This window comes from Coturnix japonica, chromosome 8 (assembly GCF_054131305.1).
Source record: "Coturnix japonica strain WE chromosome 8, WE-NBRP24, whole genome shotgun sequence".
NCBI classification, from domain to species: domain Eukaryota; kingdom Metazoa; phylum Chordata; class Aves; order Galliformes; family Phasianidae; genus Coturnix; species Coturnix japonica.
Genome location: NC_140670.1, coordinates 32,579,771 through 32,605,223, shown reverse-complemented (window position 1 = coordinate 32,605,223; position 25,453 = coordinate 32,579,771). Strand labels below are relative to the sequence as shown.

The window sequence follows — 25,453 nt, the reverse complement described above, 5'->3', positions numbered from 1 at the left end:
ATGTCTGGTTAATGTAATGGGTAACATAAACCTTCAGATCTAAAATCAGACAGTTTTTATTTAGCAAAAATCAGATCTGGATGTTTGTGCATCGTTATGAACCATGGCAGATAAAGTGAATACAGATCAATACATTCAGCTGCTTGGCTTCTGTTATTGAGGTTTTCTTCATTTGAGTTTAACAACTTTGCACAGCTTATACATCACTCAATATTGCCTTGTGTTGTCCCTTCAGGTTTATAAGGGTGTGTTCTCACACATAGGGTTCAAAGCTTAGAGTTCTGGAAGAACAACAGCAAGAGGGGCTGAGGCCATATTATCAGCATTGTATCCTTGTCCAAGGCACTATATGAAACACAACTTCCTTTTTATAGAGTATAATGTTTGGAAAAGACCCTCAAGGTCGTTAAGTCCAACCATCAGTGGTGCTGCTACAAGGTTAGAGTTAGGGTAGGATGGTTGGGCTGTGGTTGGACTTGATGATCTTTAAGGTTTTTTCCCACATGGGCAATTCTGTTAGAAGCAGATGTTCATCATGGTCCCTTCCAACCTCAGCAGTTCCACAGTCCTATCTCATGATGTTGGAGATAAGGTGAAGAATGTTCAGTGTGTTTGTGCTGCCTTTAATTCAGAATGCTGGAAACATCCTTATATCCATCTCAATGAAATGACTGTATCTCTCTCTGCAGGTGGCTGCCGGCGCGGTCCCAGCCCAGTGGGCAGCCCCCCAAGCCTGGCGCTGCTGGCAGTGGAGGCTGAAGCCCCCCCAGGACCACCCCCATCCAGGGTCCCACAGTGCCGCCTGCTCACCCTCTCACCCCTCAGGATCCCGGTGCTGGGCTCCCCATTCCCAGGTAAGGTCTGTTGGGTCGGTGTGGGGAAGAAGCACTGTGGGCTCTGCAGCACGGACAGCCTCTGTGTGCATCCTGCTGCTGTGCTTTGGTAGCTGTACGCACACAGCTGCTGTGTAAGCACACACACCTGGGATTAAATTGTTTTCTCTGGTAGCGCTTACAGGTGTTCTCTGATAGCATGCGTTAAAAGTTTGTGCTTGTTAGTAATTTTTTGGTATAATGTGACAGCTGTGGGCAGTATGTGAACTGAGCTCTGTTAACTTTGGGAAGGAAATGTGGTCCTAATGGCACTGGGTCTGTGCGGCAGTGGGGTGGTTGGAAGGTGTCTGTGTGACATAGAAGGACAGAACTACAGACCATCCTGAGTTGGAAGGGACCCCCCCCAAGGGACACTGAGTCCAGCCCCTGTCCCACACAGCAGCAACCAACCCCACACCCTATGGCTGAGAGTGATGTCCCAGTGCTGCTGTGCTCCATCAGCTTGTGGCTGTGCCCACCACCCTCCGGAACACAGCCTTCTCCTAACCCCCTTAACCCCAACTGTCACTGCTCTGTGCTCTAGTCCTGTTGCTGTCACCAGGGAGCAGAGCTCAGTGGTAATGTTTGGGACACAAGCAGATTGCTTCCTTACAAAGCCTGCTAGAGGAACACAGCCTTGGATTCTACATGGTTCCATATAGGTTTGGGTGTGGATGATGTGCCTGTGGCTGCTCACTGCAAAACCTTCTATTTCCTCTACATGGCATTGCGTGTGGTACCTGGGGGGCTCTGCAGCATCCCTGACTGCTGCGTGAGTCTTCTGTTTTACATCTTTGTGGTCATTTTTGGAGCTATTGGTGCTTTGGATGCTTAGGGTTATATTTTTGAAACACAATGTTCCAGTTAAGTTGAAAAATGTAATTTTGGTGCCTCTTTTTGGTCCTCAAAGTGTAATGCAGCACAATGCAGAGAGATTGAAACCGGCAGGAAGTGTGCAGTTACGATATTGGCTGTTTAGATGAAACCTTCACATGAGAAATGGATCTCTAATGATCATTCCTGTTGAGCAGCCATCAGAACGGCACAGATAAACGGCTGCTGGGGAAGGGCTACATGGTGTGAAGGGCCAGTGTCCCCGCAGGGATACGGTCTCCCAGCTGTTACAAAGGACCATCCTGCCAGCAGAGCTCAGAGCTCTATAGGTGGTGCCATGGGGTGGGAGCTGAGGGCTTCCCATGGGGTTTTGTCTGACCCACAGAGAGATCACTTTGCCTCTCTGAAAGCGAGCACCTTATAGGAGAATCGGAGTGTAAGAGAATTGTTCTCTATGGGTGCCGAAATACAGATTGAGATGCCAGATGTATTCTGCCTTGAATTGAGATGCTCGGGCATTCCTGGGAGAAGCAGTCGCAGGACTTCTGATTCACGGCTGCAGCACTGAGCCCTGCATGAATTGTATTAGACACGATAGAATATTATAATATCAAGGAGCTACAGCGTTAAGATAAGTGGCTCGGCTCTGCTGTGATAAACATGTCAGGCCATGATAATTGTTGCTTTCCCTTCGAATGACTGTGTGATAGGCTATCAACTACCATGCTCTGAGTGCCTGAGCAATCAGCCCATTATCAATCATTCACAGTACACCACACGCTTCTGGGTGTGTTCTCCTATGGAATATATAGCAGCTTTTTAGGAAAGAAAGCTTGGAAATGCCCGGCTCGTATAAAATAAACTCAAGATTCAGCTAACCATTTTTCTCTATTAATCATCCTCTCTGGAGGGCTGGCTATTTCCTTTGCAAAGGCTTACATAAAACATTTTTATGAAACTCCTTTTTATTGTGCTCACGGTGAAGAGGACTCTGAGGTGTTCACTTTAAATTATCTTTGTCAACACGAGGTTGATGGAAAGCTTCCTGAGTGGAGCACTGAGGATGGCAGCAAGGCCTGGGAGATGGGAAAAAAAGGGAAGTAATGGATGGGAGTTTTCATGAGCTCTAATGAATGAATCAGAATTGGGATAGGTGTGAGTGTGTGCACTGCAGCTGTTGGGAGATGCACAGCAGAGGGGGAGTGTTGGTGGTCAGGTTGGGTATCAGAGCAATGTCTGCTCCAGAGAGCAGCCAGGTGCTGGCACAGCTGCCCAGGGGTGGACAGTCCCCATCCATGGAGGTGCTCAGAGCTGCAGGGATGTGGCACTGAGGGGGTGGGCAGTGGGCACAGCAGGGTGGGTGGGAGACTCCAGCCTGAACACTCTGGTGGTTCTGTGACTCTAAGAATGTTGTCTCGCATCATGTTTAAACAAGGAGAACATGGGAAGTTCATTAATTACTGGGTTAGTTTATAAATCATACATGAAGCAAGAAAAATGCAGCTGCCCCAGGGTCTGTGGATAATGTTCTCTTGCAGATCTATTTTTCTTTGAGATCCGTGAGTTGTCTTTAATAATGTCAGCACAATGATGCTTTTAGCTGAAAGGCAGGCAGGGTTTTAAGCACACTGTATGCCTGGCATTATCTGTACGTTAAATTACCCTTTCTTGAGGCCTTCCCAGTCATTAACTTGTCCAGCAATAGTGAAGCAGAGTGCTGGGCTGCCTTTGACCACTCGCCATTCTTTGCCTCCAAGTTACACCAACTCCACCACCAGTGCTGTGTGCCTCCCAGCAGCTGCAGTGTACAGGTCTACCTTCCCACGTTATCCTTTCTGCCTCAAACCGCACCAGACAATTCCTGTATTACAGCTCTGAAGTTCAGCTGCTGGGTTTTTGTGGAGGTGTTGGATGCGTTGCTCTGTTTGCTGTCTGCCACAGTTTAGGCTTCTGTCCTAAAAGCAGTATCAAAGGAAAGGGTGACTTTGCCAACTTCTAATGATGGATGTCCTGAATGTTGTTACTAGTCATCTGCAAGCAGTTAAAGCTGTGATTGTTAAGGACTTGTGCTGTGACAGAATGAGATTGCTTGGCACCACTGTAAGTGGTGAAAGAGAATTCCAGCCAACAAAGCCAGTGGTGGCCAATGACCCATTCTGGGTTGGAGGGCACAGAAAGAAGCGTCGTATTCTCACTGCTAGAAAACTCCTTATCCCTGGGGAAAAAGCCATCCCTGAGCAGACAGAGCCAGCAGGGTGAGCCAACAAGGTGGTATGTGGTGCCCCAAGCTTTGGGTGCACCTTGTGCTTTGCAAAGATTTGGCATCTTGGAGAGTGCTGGGCTTCAGTTCTTTTGTTCAGTGGCACTTTGGCTTCTTCCTGCTTGGAGAACCTGGTAGCGTTGGGTAAATGCTTTGCACTCAGCAAGAGTGGAGCTGCTTTGCAGAGCTCTGGTCATCACCATAGTGAGAAACATGAGCACAGTGTTTCTCTGGTTTCTGCTGTACATTAGGGCAGGTGGTTTAACACCAGTGAGCCAACAAGGGGAACCATCCAGAAACGTACCAGAGCTCAGCGCTAGGTTGGTTCTTCCTTTCTTCCTCTTTCCCTTTTCTATCTCTCAGTGGTTCTGCTTGTACGTTCTGCTTAAGTATTTAGTGCCATTCTTGCTGTTAACGTGGGTTTTGTGCCAGTGTTAACATAAAGACCAAATAAAAACTTGTGGAAAGCAGCTACGCAGTGATCTGTGCTGCATCCTTGTGTTCATTTGCTTTACTGGTAAGGAGAGAACTTAATTTTCCAGTGCTATCAAGCTTTGAAGAGGACTCTCTTAAGGAAAAAAAAAGGCAATAAAGTCCTAGAATGTGGAGTTATGTGGCACTTTAGGGATGGGATGGCTGGTAATCTCAAACGCCTCTTTTATGGCTACTGTATTAGGAGCTGGGGGATTTATTTATTTTTTTCACATCCCATTTCTTAATTATTCAGATGGAAAAGGTAAGATGGGAGCGCACAGTTATGGACTCTGTAAATTAGCAGCCAGTACAAATATTAAAAAAGACACCATCTGCCATAGGAGCCATTTGCCACCTGTTCTCTTCCTTTCAGAATTATTTAATGGTTTACATTTAATGGTTCAGCCTGCCACGGAACAGCTGGGAAGTGACTAAGTATTTTTCCTATCAGTAACTTAGCGGCCAAGCGACGCTGTATGTTCAAAACACCTCACAGTGCCAGAGCTTTCTGCATGCTCCTTCATGTGTCTGTCAGCTTGCTTCATTAGCGAGTTCTGCTGATACAAAACACATTTTCATAACAACAATTACTCAGTTATTTTGATGGTGTTTTGGGGGGAGAAGAAGGGTTTTTCTTCTGCAGCAGAGGAGTAAAGGCTCTGGCTGTGCTGGAGTCTGCCCTCCCAACTGCTTTGTCTGGGGGGCACTGATGGGGTAGGGAAGTTCTAGCATATAACTGTGTCACACTGAATGGAGAGCTGAGGTGTGTCCTGTTCTGTGCCTGCACCTGGTGAGGCTGTGCCAGCCCCACAGTGATGGTGGTGCACTGGGTGCACAACTTGCCCTGTGTGCTTGTCTTTTAGCATCACAAGCATTCAACTGGATGCTTTGATGTTTTTGTTGTCCTCATTTTTACATTAAAATATTTAAAGTTTTGTTGTGTTTATGCTTTAACTATAGTTACATGCTTTATGTGAAGCCCAGACAATACCTCCTCGCTCAGTGTGTTCCAGGGGAGCCAAAATGTTGCACACCTGTGGTCTAACTGATACAGCATGGGAGTTCATAGTCCAAGGGGAGCAAGAAGTGATGCTTTCAGATCACCAAAGGAGCAATTCCAGGTATTCCAAGCAGATGTGTGGTACTGACATACTGTAGAAGCTTCCCCCTCCTTCCCGGGCTCCTGTGTGCTGAGCAGTAACAGCCACTCATCTTGGAGCACAGAGCAGTTCTAACAAGCTCGTTGTAAATGATCTGCCCAGCTTTAATGCTGTGTAACGAAGCAAGCAAATGGATGTTTATAGTTATTAAAGTGATAACTTCCTGCTTGAGCTAATATCCAGCATAAAATTACTTTTCAGCTTCATATCTGTGTTGGCTCGTGTGAGTGAAGGCGTGCATATACAGCAGTTCTTGAGCTGGCCCATTCCCATGAGTGCCAGTTGCCTCCTGCTGGGTGGTGCATCCCTGCAGTGCATGGATGCTCAGCTGCCAGGCAGGGCTCAGTGGGGCTGGGAGGTTGGCCCTGGGGTGAGCCCTGGCCTTTGGCTGGTCATTCTGCTGGGACAGGACTTCAGTGCCTGGAAAGTGGTATCAAGGTACTGACAATAGCAAGAACTTAATTAAACAGCCTGTGTAGCCACAAAGGCAAACAACCCGAATCCTTCCATTCGTTCCCAACTGTTTGCTTGGTAAATGTCATAAAAGTCAGACTTAATTTACTGTATGTTTAACCACTCGTTAAAGCAGGCAGCAGGTTTTTTTAATGTTTTCCTTCAGGTAATGCCAGGATGCTGCTGTAGAGAGCTTGAACCACGTTTCAGGGGTTAGGAGCACATCTGCAGTGCTAAGATACCTGCAGAGCACTTGCTCCCAGATTGTTAGGGGGGGCTGGAGGGGGTGGCTGCAGGCATTGGCTCAGCTCTGAGTACTGGGCTCTGCTGCCCACACCTTGCAGTGCACATAAGTCAGTGCTGCTCCTCAGCTGGGAGGCATTGTTTTCCCCCTGGAAGAGTTTTCAGTTTCCATTTCCTACCTTTTTCTATTGCAGGCTGAAATGTAGCTGAGATTCTGTTTATTAAAGCGGTCCCTTAAGCTAATCTTGATTCAGTACGGGGGTGGCAGAAGTCTGAGGAGGAAAAGCCAAATGGTTGCAAGGATGAAACTGTCCCAGTAGGATGAGTGATGGCCCAGGGCTGCATGGCCTTCAATGGAACTTTGTGTACTTGTGTGTGACTTCTGGGACTTAATAAAGCTACAGTGTGTGATGGTGCTGCCGTGCAAAGTGATTCAAAGTAGGATGGCACAAAGGCATCTGATGTGAACTGCTGCTTTGGTACTGCTGGGGGCTACAGGTCCTGCTCCTGCAGGGCAGTGGGGACAGATTGGCTTCAAAGGACCCTTCCAACTCAAATGGTGCTCAGAGCAGAGAGCAGGAGCCCATTTTGCTGAAGTCCATGTGAAAGTTGGGGAGATGCAGCAGGAGGGACATTGCTTTGCAGCAGACGTCATCAGCAGCCTGGGCAGTTTGCCTGGCATAACAGTGAGCTCGCTGGGTAAATGCCAGTGCAAGAAGGCATGGTTCAGTTTAATTCAAGAATGCTATTTTGTTTAACACTGGAAGTTAAACTGGTGTTGCTATACCTACAGGGAAGGTCATCCAAAAGAATACCAAGTGTTGACAGCAGTTTGGGGCCACAGCAGTAACGTGCAGTGATGGAACCTGCAGGAGCAGCAAACAGGAAACTGGATTTTGGTTATTGGGCTTTTCTTTTCTCTAAGGCATCATCTCTGCCCCTTCAGCCTGACAGAGAGTGGGAAACAAATGGTGTTGTTAACCAAAGTCAGGTGTTGGTGGGTGTTCTCTGGTTGGCTGGATGTATTCCTCAATCTGTCCCAGCTATCTAAGTGTAAATAGATTTAACGAGGTAAAATGAATCTGGCTGACTGGCCAGCATATAAATCAGGAAAATTAATTAAATTCCACAATTTAAAATGTGCCGTAGATGCTTCCCTGGGGCAGCTAAATAGAATTTCATTGATTTCATTGCAAATTTTGTACTGTTTACCTCATCCAGAGTGAGATGGGAGCATTCCTACTAACAAGGTGGGGGTTCTGGCTGCCCCCCCCCCCCAAGGACAGCTGGTGTCAGAGGATGAAGGCTGCTGGGATGCTGCAGGTCAGGCACTCAACCTGCGGAGCTGTGGGAGTGCATGGGGGGACAAAGATGGAACCACATCTCTACTTTCTTTGTTACTGACTTTGGAATTCCAAAGGTAATTTATAACTCGAGCCCTCCTAGAAATAAGGGTTGGAAGATTTTTCTCTGAAATACAAAGGATTGGTTCATGCAGAAATAATTGCTCTGATACGACAGAGAGGAAGTTCAAGTTCCAAAGGCTTGTTGCTGCATAATTTATTGTATTCTTCCAGACTTACATCCTATTAAACTACAAGATTGAGATTTTATGCTGGAATTGGTTTTCATAAGGAGAAATATTTCATATGGAAATAAATCAGGGAAGTTTTACAGAATGTGGATGTGTTAAGGAGCTTGTGAATGTGTCAATGAGGCACTCAGAGTGGCTGAGCTGTGTCCCCTGCCCCGTGGCTCGCACTGCTGTTCTTATTGCTCTGTGTTGGCTGCACTGATGGGGCCATCAGCTGGGTGACCTGCAGCTGAGCAGAGCGGTGTTGAGCATGGGATGCTTCTGGTTGGGTTTTCAGGTCCTTATGCTCTGGTTTCCTTATGCTATGGTTCATAGGTTCATAGAGTCAGTCAGGTTGGAAAAGATCTGTGATATCATCAAGCCCAGTCATTCACCTGGCACTACAAGGCCATAGCTAAGTAATGTCCCTGAGCACTGTGCCCACGCTTCTCCTCTGTTCCTGCAGGGATGGGATCTCCACTGTTGCCCTGGGCAGCCTATTCTGAGTCCTGACTACTCTTCTTTGAAGGGATTCATTCTGGCTTCCAAGCTAAACCTCCCCATGTGCAAACTGAGGCTGTTGTCTCACATGCAGGAGTTGGACTCAATGGTCCTTATGGTTCCTTTCCTACTGGGGGTCACACATGATTCTATGATCCTGTCCTTTCATGTAGCTCTAGCTCTTGCTCAGACATAACAGTAGGTATCCTGTGTGATATAAAAGATAAAAGATGACTTTTCCTTAATCCTTGCAGCTTCCAGCTGATTTGTGACAGGGTGAGAGAATCAGAGTGGAAATCATCGGGTGGTGCAGAACCTTCCCTGCAGTGCCCAATGTGGGGACCCTTGGCTGGGAGGGTCCCTGTGCATGGGGGGCTCACCAGTGAGGTGCTGCTGGATGGAGAAATAGAGGAGCTGTCTGAACACAGCTCCTGTGCTGCTGTGAGTTATTGGTTACATCTCATTTGTGCTCTGCTACAGAGTGGAGAGCAGTGCCCTGATTGTGCCCTTTATAAGAGGGAGTTAAGGGGAAGTAATCTCTAAGAAATCTACAGCAGGGAGCTCAGGTATATCTGCTACTATCAGTATTACCAAATGCATTATTCTATAAATCAGTAATGAATTAAAATGTCGACCATGTACTGTGTAGGGCTGGCTCTGTAAGGGACAATGGCAGAACTAATGGATGCTTGCTGTGCTGCCCAACATGGGGCAGTGGCACTAAGGGAAGTGTGACAGCTGGGGACATGGGGATACGGGCTCCAAGCAGTGAGTGCTGGGGGAGTTGTCTCATTCTGGCTTCTGCTGGTTGTTCTGACTGAGCATAGAAGAGGAAAAAGTCTTTGAACATAAAGGGACAATAAGTGAGCAGAAAAACCTGGTTTCACTTCACACACAGCTTATTTTCATGGTAAATCTAGGGGATGATATAGCCCAGCAGGCTTTGTGAGTGGCTCCAAACAAGCATCCTGGCTTCATTCCTCTTTAGCAAGCGAGCAGTTTGACTTTCTGCATGATGTTGCACAAACTCTGCATCCTCACCTCGATTTGCTCTGGCAGGTGCATGGTTTCGCATAGACAGGTAGGTAAGTCAGTGCCTGGCTTGGCCACGAAGCACCTACCACCACTGCTGCACAGCTGTGATTACTGGAATAGGTTCAGGGAGTTAATTAATGAAAGCAGGACTAGGGAATCTAATTTCACACTTGATGTATGTAGCTGTTCAGAAGCTCTCTTGAAATGTTGTTTGAAAGCTCCGTTGCTAAACATGCTGAGATTTGTTCCAGAGCTGGAATTTTAGGGGTGTCTTTGGTGATGCCCATCTGTGCCACGGGCCCTGGAGCTGCTGGAGGAGTGGAGTTGGGTTTGGAATCTCTGGGAGGTGCCCATGCCCAGCCCTGCTGATGCCAGGTGCTGTGGTTCCAGGTGGGTTCAGCCATAGCCTGGGGATGGGTGCTGGCAGTGGGGCAGAGCTGCTCCACCAAGCAGTGAGGGAGGGAACCAAAAGCCCTCTGCAATAATTCCTCTGAGAACTCTTAAATCAGGAAACCTCTGTGATCCCGAATGTGGCAGCGAGACTTTGAAAAGCAATTAGCGTTTTAACAGTCTGCAATTAACAGCTTCTGAATGATGAATGTGGGTGGGCAGCAGCACAGCTCCTGCAGCAGCACTGGGTCCTGCAGCCAGTACCCAGCGCTTCCTGCTGACCCGTCCTTGGGTTTCTGTTGTTGTTTGTTTTTTAACCTAGATGCTGTTTACAAGCATGGGCAATAAAGCACACTTTGTGTATGGGTATATATAGATATATATATAAGGCTAAACAAGGGCAATTTAGCTGTAAATATTTAAGCTTTATGACTACTTTCCGACTTCTCTTTGAAGTCACTTTGATTTGATTTCTTTCTCTGTTCATCCGCTGGAAATTAAAAGCAACAAAAGCAGATTGCTAAAAGGAGGCCAAACAGCAGAAAGGATAGAAGGGGTCTTTCCCTATCGCTGTTCATTGGCTGAAGATGCGCGTTGACATTTAGTGCTTCTGCTGTAGCTTTACTGAAGTATTTGCTGAGCTTCTGTCTGTTTGTAGAATTATAGAATCTTTAAGGCTGGAAAAGACCTCTAAGATCGTCAGGTCTGAGCGTCAGCCCATCCCCAGCATGGTGCTGGGGCACAACCATGCTGCCTTCCTAATAGGGAAAAATATGGAGAGATGATCTTGGAGTCTGAGTAAAGGAAAATGGAAAATGTAGAGAAAGGCCCTTGGACCTGCTGTGCAGTAGGTGGGGTATAACCAGGGAGAACTCATGGTGCCAAGGGGTGGGCAGTCCCTGTCCATGAAGGTGTTCAGACCCCAGACTGGAATCTGATGTGTGTGTGACACACATTTGGCACCAAACCAAATCCTTCTGAAGGAAACATTTTTTGGGATAGTCTTTAGTTGAGGAGAAGTCATGTAAAACAATGCCAGTCTAATGCAAATTGTAATCTAATACTTGCAGCCGTGCTGTCTTGATGATTTGTATCTTATAAACATCGGCTTGCATGGAATGAGATGAAATCGTATTTTCTCTTCTTCCCTAGAAATCAATTGTCCTCTTCAAATCACAGAGAATGAAAATGATACATTACAGAGTAGCTCCATAATCTGCAGCCGTGCAGTGCAGCCCGAGCATTTTCTGCGGGCATAAGGACAGCTGTTGTGTTTCTGAAGGAAAGTTGAGCGTGGGTTGGCTGGGATGGCCATGGTTGGGACCTGAGCCTGCACAGCCACAGCTCCTCAGCTCTGGGAAGCCACCCCTTTGCATTTCTGGAAGCTCTTGAGATCATTTAAACCCCAAGTTTAAAGCAAGACAGTAATGAAGATGCAGGAGGAGAACGTTATGTGATTTTGACTGGGCTCCGTGGAAGTAATTGCCACATTATCAGCATTTGGCTCCACTCCAAAATACATCTCACTTAATTATCTGAAACTGGTAGTGACACGCGGCTTGCCAGCATTCTGACGTGATCATTTATTTTTGATTCCATCTTTAAGGGAACAAGTGGTAATTGCCCCAAAAAGGAGAAGCCTGAAGCCGCTTTCCTTTACATTTAACTTCCCCAAGTTTCTCTTTGCACCTCGTTTTTCTACTTTGTGCATCATTTTTTAAATGAAAACGAAGTGCTGCTGAGATTTGATTTATGGCGGTGTTTATCTGAGATTAAAGCACAGCTGGAAGTATAAAGGAGCTCCGAGGGTTCCCCTCCAAACAATCACAGCAGCACAACCTATGGCCGCCCATTGAGTCACTGCAAGCATTCAGCCCTGAATGGCACAGCTCGCCCTGCTGTGGCTCAGTGGTCCCTAGGGCGCGTAGTGGCCTTGCTGGCCTGGCTCTGGTCATACTTACTGCTGGCAGACCCTGTACCAGCTTGGGCTGGCATAGCATTTAGGGCTGTTCTTTGTGAGTGTAGCAGAAATGCAAAGTCGCGGCCTGAAGCAGTGATGGAGCACCTGGTGGGAAGGCAGGGTCAGCCCAGGGGAGCTCAGGTGTAAGCAATGCAGCTGAGTGACTGGATGGATGGAGCCAGGATCCACCCCCTCCCAGCCCTCATTGAAGGGCTGGCAGTGGAGACAAGGGTATTTTGCTGGAGATCCCTGTCTGCCTGAGGCCTTGCAATCTCTTATTTTATTCCAGTTACATCTTACTCTTTTCAGTGGTGCACCAGGAGCTGTTCTACTACAGCTCAAGTGCGTATGTCATACATGTGTTGTTATATCCTGTTTGCCTTCTGCCATGTGCTGTGTAATGGAGATTAAAGAGGAGATTAACAATGGGAAACAAACTGCTGGAATGACTCCTTCATTTACCTTTTCTCTTAGTCCTATGAGGGCACATCAGGTTGCCTTTCCCACATTGTTTTGCATTGCAATATGGACCCAGGAAAGAAATTAATTCTCTGGGTATGTTTTGTTGGACTCATAATTCATAGGAGTGCTTCCCACACAGTTCACTTCAGCAGAGGCATCCCAAGGCCTGTTTGAAGTCACTCTTGCACCCTGAAGCTGCTCCTCTTCCAGCAGCTATGGGCAAAGTGAGGTCTGTGCTGCAGAGCTCCTGCAGGAACCCAGCCCTGGGAGCCAGCTGCAGTGGCTGCCTGTGGAAGGAAGCAAGCTAATGGAGCTGGCTGAGATTCAGATAGCTCCCTGGGTAATTCATGGAGAGCAACTTTAACTGATCCTAATGACTGTAAATTACAGAATTCTGTGATTTTGGGATAAGCATCAAGTGCAATTAAAACTAATGAAGAATTACAACTCTTATTTGTTTACTTGTTTCCACGTAGTAGTGCTTTGCACTGGAGCTACCACCACACAAAGGCAGCTGCTCATCTTGGAAGCATGGCATACTGGCCATTGCGTGGCTCCTCATCTGTCTGCAATCAAACCTGAGATCCAAAAAGCATCCATCCTTGCTTCTAGCACTTGTTTAAGTTGAAGAAATGGAAACTGGTTGAGATCTTTCTGGCTTCTGGTAGATGTATTTTGCGTGATTGATTGGGGGCTCTTTGAGCTTCTGAGATCATTTCTGCTTTTCCAGCAGCCAAAGCCAACCTGTTCTGCTCTTGCTGAGAGGCAGGAGCTCCTTCAGGCAGCCCCGTCCATCCCTGGAGGTGTTCAAGGCCTGGTTGGATGGGGCCCTCGGCAGCTTGGGATGGTATTCAGTGTGGAGGTTGGTCCTGTGTGGCCGGGGGGTTGGAGCTTCATGATCCTTGAGGTCCCTTCCAACCCAGACCATTCTGTGGTTCTGTAATAAAGGTTGCTTCCTGGTTTGCTATGCACAGGTTGGAGTCTGCACCAGGAAATCTGGAGCTCTGCTCTGATCCCTGGGACAGAGAGGAAACCTGGGGCTGCTTGGGCCAGAGTTCCTCCTCCTGGTCTCTTGGGGATTCACTGCATTGAGTTCATCTGCTCTGTGAGGTTACGGACCTTTGGGGTTGTTACCAGTGACAAATAAGGAACTGATGATAAGTTGGAAAGGATTTAAGGTTAATGTGCTTGGGTCCCACAGGAGCTGCTTTATGTCTGTACTTACTGTAAGGAGAAATGGCAGTGAGGTCTGCCTCTGCAAGCAAAGCTCTTTTGGGCATTTAAATTCAATATTAGAATTCCGTATTTAATGTGTGTGTCCTGGTTTGGGCTGTTGTAGGTTTGGGTGGTTGGTTTCTTTCGTGCAGGAGAGGGATTGTACTGGTATCAAAAGGGCAGAGCCCATGTGCCATCAGCACAGCAACACTGGTCCCTTGGAAGCTCCCAGGCAAAACCTTCCCCTTGCACAGCCTAAGCACTGAATACTTAATGCTCTTTGTTAATGCATTCTCTCATTACATTTCAATTTGGATGTAAAAAAGAACCATTGCAGCTCATATTTGACTTAGAAATAAACATAGCGTGGAGTACCTGCAGGGCTCGTTATTAACTCTGGGATTTTCAGTGTTGCATCAGTGACTTGAAAGTCAACACAATTGTGCTGTTAATGGGTTTTCTGCTCTTCAGTGATGGGTGCGCTTTTGCAAATCACATTCTTGGGTTCAGGATCACTGACATATTTTGTCATCTCAAAAACAGCCAAAGATGATCCAGTTGTTGTCTTCTGCTCCTGAACTGAGAAGATAGAGGAAAAATTCCTTCCCAGAAGGAGAGCAGGTTGCTCAAGGGGGATGGAGAGTCCCCATCCCTTGGGGGGGACATCAGTGGGGATGTGGGCAGGGGGCCTGGTGGGGTGGGCTGATGCTGGGGATCTCAGAGGGCTCTTCCAACCTTAATGATTATATGATTCTGTTTTAGGCAGGAATAAACATTCAGGATCTTGTCCTATTTCTGTGGCTGTTGATGTGATTCCATTGCTTCCACTGACATGAAAGCTTTTTAGTAACAACACCAACATCTTAGTCTCGGTCTCAGCAGCGAAGGCATCGTGATTTTCACTTCTCATGAGCTCCTGGTCCTGCAGTGCAGGAGGCACATGGCTGCTTCTGCCCAGCATGGCTGTGGGTCTGGCCCTCACTGCCTGAGGAGGAGGAAGATGAGGAAGGCTCCTGTCAGGGCAGCACTCCCAGTGTGCCTCTGGCTGCTGGCTGGCAGGCACTGTCTCTCCTAGCAGCTCAGACTGAGCAATGAAGAGCTGCAGTGGCAGCGCTCTGGCTCCCACCATGGGTTACTGGTTTTGGTTAGAGAATGAGCCAATGGGAGTTTGTAAAGCTACCAGAATCAGTTACATTTCTTGTGCCTTGGAGACACCAGCCTGGGTGCAAAGTGGCTGTGCAGTGGGACCCTGTTCTTCCTTTCTCAGCTGGTTCTATTTGCTGCTTCTGAGTGATGTGTTAGCTCCATCCTCTGAGCTCTGGAACTGGGATGCTGCCTACATACCTTGGGATGTCCTGGCTGTGGTGCTGGGCCCTGGGCAGCAACAATCGCTTTCCTCCCTTAGTTCTGCTCAGGAGGCTCCTCCTGTCCCAAGCAGCTCCTGTCTGCTTTGAGTAATTGCTTCGCCTCTCTCTTATTGGCATGATTTATTGAGGACATGCCTGCTGTCATTTCATCCTAGTCAAAATAAATGCCCTTATTATCTTTGTTTTCTCTTAGCAGCAGAATGCAATGAATACAGGCAGATGTTTCTGACTGAAAAAAGAACACAAGGGATGATCCTTCCTTTGTGTTCTAGTGAGGAGACATCCCAGACGAGCACTGCCCAGGAGCATGCAGTGTCTCACTTGCCTTAGTCCTCCTCTGTCCTTGCAGTGTCGTTGCAGTTACATTGAGACACAGGCTGCTTAGCTTTTTAAATGACGGTGAAGTGCATTTGCACTGAAATAGTTTTAAAATGGAGGGGTGTTTCCAAACATGCAGCTTATGGGTCAGTGCTCCTTGGCTTTAAGGGTATCCAGAAATGTGTCACATTCTTTGTGTCTCATGTTTGGGTGTTATTTCAGCTCAGGTTATGTGGAGTTCATACTGAAAGCTTATATTGCATTATGACATACAGCAAAATCCACCGAGTTGATTTGTATTCCAAATCCATCTATTGCAAAGACTGCTTTTTCATGAGCACAAAGTACTGGAAAGCATAAATATTTATTTCTTAAAGTTTATGATTGCCTTAAATCATTCGTGCTTATTTAGCAAGCGTAAGTTATAATTGAACTGAGCCATTGAACCTGATCTGCGTGCATTAAAAATATCTATATGTATGTGTATATATATCCATGTATATACTCGAGTCAAATACGGATGGAAGCTCTGAGCTAATTGCTTCCATCACATTGAAAGACGCACTGATAATTTCATTTTTCCTTCAGGTGATAATAAATCACTGCAAAGAGACACTTAAAACTACAGCGCAGAGTCATGCTTCAGCGTGCAGTGTGTTTTTGATGGATAAAAGCTGAGCTAATATGCAGCGCTGTATGTCCATCCATAGGGAGACAGCTCAGCACATCGTGATGTTATTCCAGGTTGGTGTGTGTGGAATTGCAGACTGCCATACGTTGGCATACATTAAGGGATGCTTCTGCTTGTGGGCTCCTTAGAAGCGTCTGACTTCAAAGTGGACCTTGGGCCGCAGGGAACACAGCCAGCACCACACTGTCTTGCTTCTCTTCTGGAAGGGATTTATTTGTCCAACATTCTTATCTCTGCCTTGAGTCCCACACTTTCCTTGCCACCCACCCCTCTGGCTGCAGCCGTGCCTTCAGCTAGTGGGGCTGCCACCATGCTCCTCTCAGCCCAGCACCTGCTGTCTGTTGGGTGTGAATGGCACACTGGCCATCCCAGGTCTGGCAGGGCTGTAAGAAGCGCATACAAACATTCAGTGTTTTCTTACATCCATATGATTTTCAGGCTTCAGGAGGAGGGCAACAAAACACAACCTGGAGATGGATGTACTGCAGTACAGTGCCAGGTGCACTGGCTGTGTGTGGATGGAGATGTGCAGCACAAGCACAGTTTGTTTGCAGAGGGGGAGTTTCACTCTTCCAGAGGCCGGATCCTGCATCCCCAAAGCCTGAAGGTCAGGGCTTGTTCTGAAGGATACCTTTCAAAGGAAATATTGTATCCATCGATGTGGAAGCTTAGAATAGAGAAGGGAAAAGGCTGTGAATCATCAGAGCTGGCTCTCCATGGGCTGCTACCAGGTCTGGTGCAGTGCTTGGGGCTTCTGATGTGCACTAACAGCAGGTCAGAAGTAACACTGGGTAAAAATAGATGTTTTGACATGGTCAGATGGTGAAAGAGGAGGAAAAACATGATGAATTTCACAATTAACATTTTACTTTAGCCGTACTGACAGTTCCAATTATGTTCAATAGAGTCTATGTCTGCCTAATGGCAAAGTGCCATTAGGGTCACAATTACTGTTGCTGCTTAAAGAGCCTTTGAATGTGTCAGGGCTTTTCAGTGTGTGCTGGGGACCCTGGCTGAGCACTGCTGCCACTGATGCTGATGGACATTTCAGAACCATATGGAACTACCTCTTGTGTTCTCACTGGGGTGATAACCAACAGTACAGTTTTGAGGAATAAAAAGTGCATCAAAGTATCTTTTGCTATAACAGAATCGAAAGTTATATTCAAGGAAGCAGACAGCATTTCCTGTGTTGGTGAGAACTGGGCTCAGTAATCTGCTTTGACAGCTGGGAACTGGGAAACCAGCATCAGTGAAGTGGACAATGGAAAGGAAGGAAAAAAATGGAAGGTTCCAGAAATTATCCCAAGTTTTGCACAAAGCAGAGAAGTTTGAATGGGAACCCTCTGATGGCATAAGGTTATGCAGTGAAATGGAAGGGCCGTGCACTCTGCAGCCTGCATCACACCTGGGAAATATGGTGTGAGTCTGCCTTAAACTAGGGATGTGTCTCTTCTGTTGGTTGGACTTGATGACTTTTCGGGTCTTTTCCATCCTATGATTCTGCCAACTCAGCCTTGAAATGGTGCTTGTGAGCAGGAGATGGAGCCTGCTAATGGGACACCTGAATTTGTGTCTGAGTTGAGATGGTGGGATGTGTCCTTTAATCCTGGAAAGATCTGTGTTGTCTGAATGCAGTGCTAATGGGAAACTGATGCTCCAGATTTGACCTCCAATTTGGCACTAGCCACAAATTCTCAAGGTTTAAGTAGTGCAGTTTAATTAGCATCAATTTAGCAGCAGATCTGGGTATCTAATTTATCATGAATAAGGCTTTTGAGCAGTTTAGTGTATTTCTGTTTTGTGAATCATCTTTGAGAAGGCTGTGACTCACTGGGATCAAGCTGCTGTTTGAAACTATTGGCAAAATATTTCCCATGGCTGGGATGGGACGCAGGTGGTTTGTGGTGAGTGATGGTGGGAAATGGATGTGTGCTATTTAGTCTTAATTAAGAAAACTGATCTTGCTGTGTGTGCCTTTTCTGAAGGCATTAAGATGTCCTTGTGCATCGCATTTGTGTTAATGTACAGTATCTGCTTACTTACTTACTTACTTACTTGGATGTGGTGGTCAGGCTGGACCACTCACTCAAATACACACAAACCTGATCACTTGAACCACCCTGGGGGTGTTGGGCAGAGAGTTCACAGGAGGTTGGGTGGTTCTTCTGAGAAACAGGACTGACAAAAGGGCCTTGTTTAATGGAAGTTGTGTCTTCCGGGAAGAAAACATGATTTCATTGTGGTTTGAATGCAGGTTCAGCCTCGAGAATGGATGCTCGCCTGAGTCCTTTGATGCCAACACAAGTCACCAGGGTGACTGCTGTGGCCGCACCAGCTGTGACAATCATGACAACCAACTTGGTGGAGCAGGCACTGAAAGGTGTGTATGTGCTTCTCTAGACTGATTATATCCTTGAGGCATATGTTGTGTGTCTGTATTGCTGACCAAACCCTGCTTTCCACACTGCACAGGAACAGGGGACACTTAAAAAATGGGCTCTGATTTTGGCATTTGCTGTGAGTGCTGTCAGTGTTCAGTGTTGACTTGGTCTGGCATTTGGCAGCAGTTTGGCATCTGGTGACACAAAGGGCAATTTCTTCACAGTCTTTGGGCTTTTTGTTTCCCATGCCAATGTGTGTGTGTTGCAAAAGGGAGCAGGCACTGTTCCCAAAAGCTGGAAGGAGCATTCCAGCTCTGTCTGAGACTTTCCAAACGTGGTATTACACAGACATAAATCTGAAAGAAACCTCATAAGTGTTTCTTTTGACATGCTTTGTTTTTAAGTTTCTTTTTGGTGTGGTTTGCTTTTGCAAAACACCTGCTGCTCTTATCAGCAGCGTAGTTACAAAGACCTTGTTCTCCCCAGAGCCACTGAGGTGTTATTGACTTGTTTCCTTGTTGGGAATGAGCAACAGAAGAAATATTAGAACTGTATAAAGAACTCACAGGTGGAAAGACAAAGACCATAGAATCATAGAATGGCCTGGGTTAAAAAGGGCCACAATGATCATCTTGTTTCAACCCCCTGCTCTGTGCAGGGTCACCAACCACCAGACCAGGCTGCCCAGAAAAGATCTGTGCTAGAATCATTCTGTTCTGCCCTTTGTTGCTTGTGGGAAGCTGAAATATATTGTGATATATTTCATGTCAAATGTATTTGCTATCCTTCTTCAGTGGACTTGCACGAGCCCTCCTGTCCTGCTGGGTGAGGATTACACTGTGAAGCCTTTGATATCTAGATGGCTTCTGGTGGATAAGCCAATAGAAAATGAAATGGTGACACTGCTGAGAGCTTTCAGAGAATCATAGAATTTTTGGGTTTTTTTTGGGTTGGAATTTTGGGTTGGAATGGACCTTTAAGATCATCAAGTTCCGACTCCCTGCTGCAGGCAGGGACACCTCCCCAGACCAGGTTGCTCACAGCCCATCCAGTGGTTTGGAAGAGCAATCATTATATTTTTCCTTGTATGCAAGTAATGTAAATAGGATGAAAATCGTATTTTTGTTCCTGGCTTTCCCTTGGAAATGACAAACACGTTCATCTTCCTTCAGTATTCATTGCTGATTTCCTGCTGACCACACTGAAAGACGAACAGCAATTTCACTCCAGTTTTTTCTGTAGGGTTTCTCAGGAGATCACACTCCTTTCTGCAGGCTGCTATGAGCTGCCCTCATTTCCAATGGAAAAACAATCGAAGAAAGAATGATAATTAAGAGGAACTGGCAGTAATGTGGGTGATTTCAGGCGTCAGTCCCAGGTGTGCCAGGAAAGGAAGCTGGTGGGGCAGGGAGCTGGTGGGGCAGTGGAGCTGGCGTTGGGCAGCCTGGTGTGCATCAGCTGCAGTGTGTTTGTAAGCCCACTGAGCATTGTGCACTTGGCATCCTGTGCCACTGTTCTGTGCTTGCAGCGCCCGTTGCAGGAACAATGAGCCAACAAATGTCTTTTACAGGACATTCCAGCCATGCTTTCATTTTGCACCATAGATGAGTCTTTCTCTGACTTTGTTTCTAAAGACAAAAACTGTGTGTTCAGGGAGACTCAGCGCAGTTGTATTCTGCTCATGATAGCACAACAATTCTTCCTTCCTCAAGACCAAATTAAATTCTCTTTGGATGTCTGGGGCAGAGGTAATAAACTCTACAACAGTCCTGGCTTCCACTAAGCATTTATTTTGTGATAGGAGCTGGAAAAATCTAATGCCAACTACAAATCATATTTGTTCCCTGTTGTGGTTTAACCCGGAGGGGCTCAGCATCGCACAGTCATTCACACCATCCAGTGGGATGGGGAACAGAACTGAAAAAATCAAAGTAGAGCTCATGGGTTGAAATAAAATTGTTCAGTAAGGTAGAGAAAAGGATGATAGTTATGACTATATTTATATGTAGGAGGAGGATCAGGGAAGTCAACTCTTAGATAGGGTAGATAACAGCAGGACAAGGAGAAATGGCTTTAGGCTGAAGGAGGAAAGATTGAGGTTGGATATCAGGGGGGAGTTCTTTACTGTGAGAGTGGTGAGGTGCTGGAACAGCTGCCCAGAGGCTGTGGATGCCCCGTCCATCCCTGGAGGTGTTCAAGGCCAGGTTGGATGGGGCCCTGGGCAGCCTGGGCTGGTATGAAATGTGGAGGCTGGTGGCCCTGCCTGCAGCAGAGGGGTTGGAGCTTTATGATCCTTCCAACCCAGGCCATTCTATTATTCTATGATATATATATGAATGTATATAACAAGCAATGCACAAGCAGTTGCTCACCACCCTCAACCAATACCCAGTGAGATCCCAAGCAGCAGAAGAGAGTGAGATGAACTCCCAGCCCTTCTGAACTCCTTCTGCTCCATGTCCTATGATACTGAGTGTCCCTTTGGCCAGTTTCAGTCAGCTGTCGTCATGGTGCCTGGTGCTGCTGCATGGACAGTGTGTGGGATAGGAGCACAGAGCAATCAGTGCTGGGGGGTTGGGTGAAATGCCATGTGTTTTGCTCACTTAATGGGGAAGTTCTGGATATTGCAGTAGGTTCCCTTTAAAATAGAAGTTCTGTTGTTAGAATAGTGGCAAATATCACCTATGTGAGTGTGTACACTGTGTGTTTGAGGAGCCTAGGAGTGATGCTTGTCTGGGACCTCTGCACCAGACACAGAGCCCACTTTGGTGCAGCAGACAAAGAACTGTCATCATCCTACTGCTTCTATTAAACATCTTCAGGAAAATAAGAGTGAATGGGAAGAAATTGCTGTAGGGGCAACAAACTGCTCAAGGAGAAGTATTCTAAGGAGGGAGGGAAGCACAGAGTTCGACAGATCACAGTGGAATGTGTCAAAGCAGATGCAGACACTCATCAGGGGGTGAAATAAGATGTACAGGAGCAGCCCAGGAGGTGCCCATTGCATTAAATGGTTGTGATGGGTTGAAAGTAGGACCCACATTTGTGGGAGTGGGGCATAGAAGCACACACACCTGCAGCAGGGACAGCCCGGGGTAGCCTGGGGGCTAAGCTGAAAACAGACACTTTCGGTCTGTCAGGACAGGAGGTATTCGGTGCAATAATGAAGCACTGAATGTCTACAAGTGTGCACTTGAAGGAAGCCCCATCCTTTGCAATATTTAGAGTCAACATTTTAAACCTATTTAAGCTGCCATTGACAGTAACAGAGGTCTGGCCTCTAAAACCCTTAGCAGAGCAAAGCTTCATTCTGTCTTTGTCCGTATCTTTTCACAGAGCGAATCAATCTGCTCTAATTCTGCATTTAATAACATGTTTATCATCACACACTTCCATCTGCGGCAATATACGTAGGATAATTTTGCTACTTCACCTCTACTTCTCATTCTGTGAATTATTCATGTCCATTACCTGCCTTGGAATATCAGAGAAATCCCTTTCATCAGGTTTCCTGATGCAGGCACGGTATGAGCACATCTCTGGTAATTGCACTGCTAAGTTTAGGGGCAAAACTGCTGTGTGATTATGGTGGAAAGATGTCACATGGCTTAATTGTCTGCCTGCATTGCGTTTCATGCACGTAAGTTAAAGAGGAGCAAAAAAGTTGATTAATGAGAAAAGAGTAACCCCGAGCAATGAGCTGCCAATGGAGGGTGATGCTGCAGTTGCCAGCAGGCCTTTATAGCGTGTCTGGAGAAATGGCTCCTCATCCTTCTGCCCAACACCATCCCAGGGAGTGCTCCCAGAGCCTGGGGTGTGCGTAGGGGCTCAGGGCTGGCTGGGGAGACACAGGTTTGCAGCTTCAGTGTCTCAATACAGTAATGTTGGAAAACCATCTCAGTGTTTGCTGTGGGTATACAAATAATTGACTCCTGATGTGCACAGTGACTTACAGCACTTCTCCTTCCCTTCCCTTCCCTTCCCTTCCCTTCCCTTCCCTTCCCTTCCCTTCCCTTCCCTTCCCTTCCCTTCCCTTCCCTTCCCTTCCCTTCCCTTCCCTTCCCTTCCCTTCCCTTCCCTTCCCTTCTCTCCCTTCCCTCCATTCCTCCCTCCCTCCCTCCCTCCCTCTTCATATAAATTCAGAATGTTGGGATAGTCCATGCTGTGTGTGAATGCGTGCTGACCGTGCTGTTTCAAGCAGAGATGCTGCACCCACATCCCTTAGTGAGGTCACTGCTCAGACAGTGTGAGAGCTTTTCAAAGGAGAAGAAATGAGAGGTTGCCTCGGGCACTGCCAGCACAGAGCATCTCTGCAGGGAAGCTGTGTAAGGCCCAGGAAGCGAGAGCAGCTGCAGGGCTCTGGCTCAGTCAGTGCTGCTGCCCCTGTGCTCTGTAGGCAGCAGGGGGAGAGCAGCAGCAGCAGCAGTAGGGCCACCCCTGTGTTACCTGCCTTTGCAGCAAGGCAGCATTACCCCAACTGTCAGTGTTTCAGGTTCTGCTAAATTTCACATGTGCAATAGAAACCTAACAGAAACAACCTGGGTTGAAAAGGACCACGTTGATCATCTGATTTCAACCCCCCTGCTATGTGCAGGGTCACCAACAACCAGAGCAGGCTGCCCAGAGCCACGTCCAGCCTGGATGTAGTTTTGTTAAATCTATCAACTGGCACTAGTATGTTTTTATTATTGTATGTATGTTAACAAATGGTGACAGCTTGGTAAATGTGTTCTCTTGTTCCTCATGTGTGCATACATTGTGTGTGGGTGAATGAAAGATCTTGGCTTCCTCTTAATCAGAATGCTAATGAAGACCATAAAGGCACTGAACCAGCTTTTCTTTCTAGGATTAGAGAAGGAGATAGGGAGAGGCAGAGCAGCAAGTGGGGTTAATGTGATTTCTGTGCTGAAAGATAAGCCCAAAGTCTCTTAAGCATCATCCGAGTGTGTTGCTACATGTTCAGCTGCTCCTTTGCATGACAACACTGGGGCTTTGCCTTGTCAGGGCAGCGCTTTGGGGCTGTGTCACCAGGAGATGCTGAGCTCTCCAGAGCTCTTTCTTGGGGGTTATTCCTGCAGATGGCCTCCAGCAGAGCTGCCCCAGTGGCTGCACATCCCACATCAGCAGTGGGATGCTGTGACCATGGGGAGCCTGGGAGGAAGGCACACGGCTTACAGGGGGCTGACATTGGATGTTGCTTGACTACAGCACTGGCTGAGCTTGGCCCATAGCGCAGAGTCCCTGTAACAGATGTCTGGTGAACAGGGATACATTTAGAGATGCTCTTGATACTCATTAGCCGCTCCCTTCTCCTCACTCCTTTAATGTGGAAATGAGTTGATATGATTTGTAAATCCTCTTCTCTGCCACCTATAAAAATTAACTAATTCTTTTGAGAAAAATGGCGTCTATTTACATTGTTATCATTGTAATATATTCAGTGGTGAATCAGAGTCAGACCCATGACAGGTTCAGCCTTCTCCACGGTGCAGCCGCTGTGTCTGTTCTGTGGTCTGAATAACCTTCAAATTATTGGAATAGCATTTTAGGTGTGAACTGACATATAAGGGGCATTCCTGGAAAAGCACCGCTTGCAAATAGTTTCTCTGAACCCAAGTTTTAGTTCAGTGACTAGAGAAAACTCAGCTAAGTTGTCCAAGTGAAGGAGTGGAAGGACAAGAAATGAGCAAATAGAAGAGAGTTCATCTTTTCAATGATTTCTTACCGTAAAAGCCACTTTTTCCTGATGGTTTGGGCTGTCTGATACCTGCTGCCTTTTGCCTTTCCTGCTGTTCATTATGGCCCCTCTGTTCTCCAGATGCAGTCATTTTGTAGTGGAAGCACTTTTAGCATTTAGCATTTCAGATGCGGACAACTGCTTTGTAAAGGGGAAGAACTTGTTCTTACAACTGCTTCCAATTAAAAAGCAATTAAGAGCTCATGTGCAATTAAGAGCTTCTGTGGCAATTGCTACAGAATCAAAGCCAGCACATGGCAGTGCCTCCAGCTTGCAGGCTCTGCTGGACGTATCTCTGCACTGTGCTGGCCTTCCTGGAGGCTCAGGGCTGTCCCTTAGGAAAGGTGTCCTGCTGGTCTCTTATGTCTGTCCTGCATCCATCCTATGTTCATCCTGCATCCACCCATCCTGCATCCATCCTGTGTCAGGGGGGCACCTGAATGACACAGTGTCCCCATTCCCCTCTCCATGACCTCCTCTTCTTCTTCCACATTGCTCCATGGGCTTTGGCTGCATGAATGCCCATCTCAGGCAGCACTGACAGTGCAAGTGCAGTTAGTGTATGGGATGTGCAAGCAGTTGTGCAATGAGCGTATTTTGAGTGTGCTTCATTATGACATTTTAAAAGAAATTGTTGAGCCTGGTTTGGACTTTTCACCTCTTGTGCTGCTGTCCCCACCACCATTCTTCTTGCTCTGTCTAGCAACCATGCGATAATCTAGCAAAGAGAAGGGAAAATCCATTTCCAAAGCTTTTAAAGAATGCAGCTGGGGCCCACAAGGCAGCTGGCAGGTGTTGGGGAAAGAAAATGTGCTCAGTGCAGGCAGAGCTCTCTCTGAAGGATGAGCACCACTGAGACAAGGTGTGAGCACCATGCTCCTCATCAGGTGTGTGGTGCTGGGGTTGGGAGCTGGGGCCTGGACCTGCAGATGGGAGCAGTCCCGACCTTCCTGCATGTAACTAATGGGCAATGCTTCCCCTTGCAGATAAAGGCAGAGAACGCAGCAGGGCTTCCTGCCCCCCGGCCCTGATCCTGCACACCGACAGGAGGAGCAACTCTGTGGAGAGGGATGGCGACAAGGTCTGCTGTGCGTTCCCTTCTTCCCTTAATTCTTTCCCTTACAAACCATTGCATGATATGGAACGGCACAAATCAGAGCCGGTACAAAGGGCTGCTCTGTGACCAGGAGATGGGTTTAGTTGTGCTGTGGAGCTCTGTCAGTCCGGTGCACCATGGGGCTGCCTGCAGTGGGCACCCAGCTGCCCCAGGAGCTCCATCCTGAGGAGGAGGTGTGGATGGAGAATTGCTCACATCTTCCTTTGGTTTTTACATTCCTGTCCACAGGTTCTGCAGTCATTCCCCACATCTGCAGCTGTGTTGGCACATCCAACACTGGGGCACATCCTCAGTGCTTCAAGCAGCGAAGTATTTTCCAAAGGAAGAACTCTGGACGTGCACTTTATTATTTTTTAATTAAGTACATGCTTGTCACTTCTTGATATTGCACTGAGCTGGATGGCTGC

The 25,453-nt window shown here is 47.1% G+C and overlaps 1 protein-coding gene across 4 annotated transcripts in view; it reads left to right on the top strand.

The window, feature by feature from the left end:
* The window catches only part of TCERG1L (transcription elongation regulator 1 like), a 55,014-nt gene that overhangs the window by 10,196 nt on the left and 19,365 nt on the right, over positions 1-25,453 (top strand). For all 4 annotated transcript variants that reach the window (XR_014949006.1, XR_014949007.1, XM_015867621.3 and 1 more), the window contains exons 4-6: positions 690-854; positions 18,066-18,191; positions 24,916-25,010. Coding sequence is in view for 2 of the 4 variants with exons in the window: in XM_015867621.3 (XP_015723107.2) it covers positions 690-854; positions 18,066-18,191; positions 24,916-25,010 (386 nt within the window). In the remaining 2 variants the exon portion in view is untranslated. The remainder of the gene's footprint in view (positions 1-689; positions 855-18,065; positions 18,192-24,915; positions 25,011-25,453) is intronic.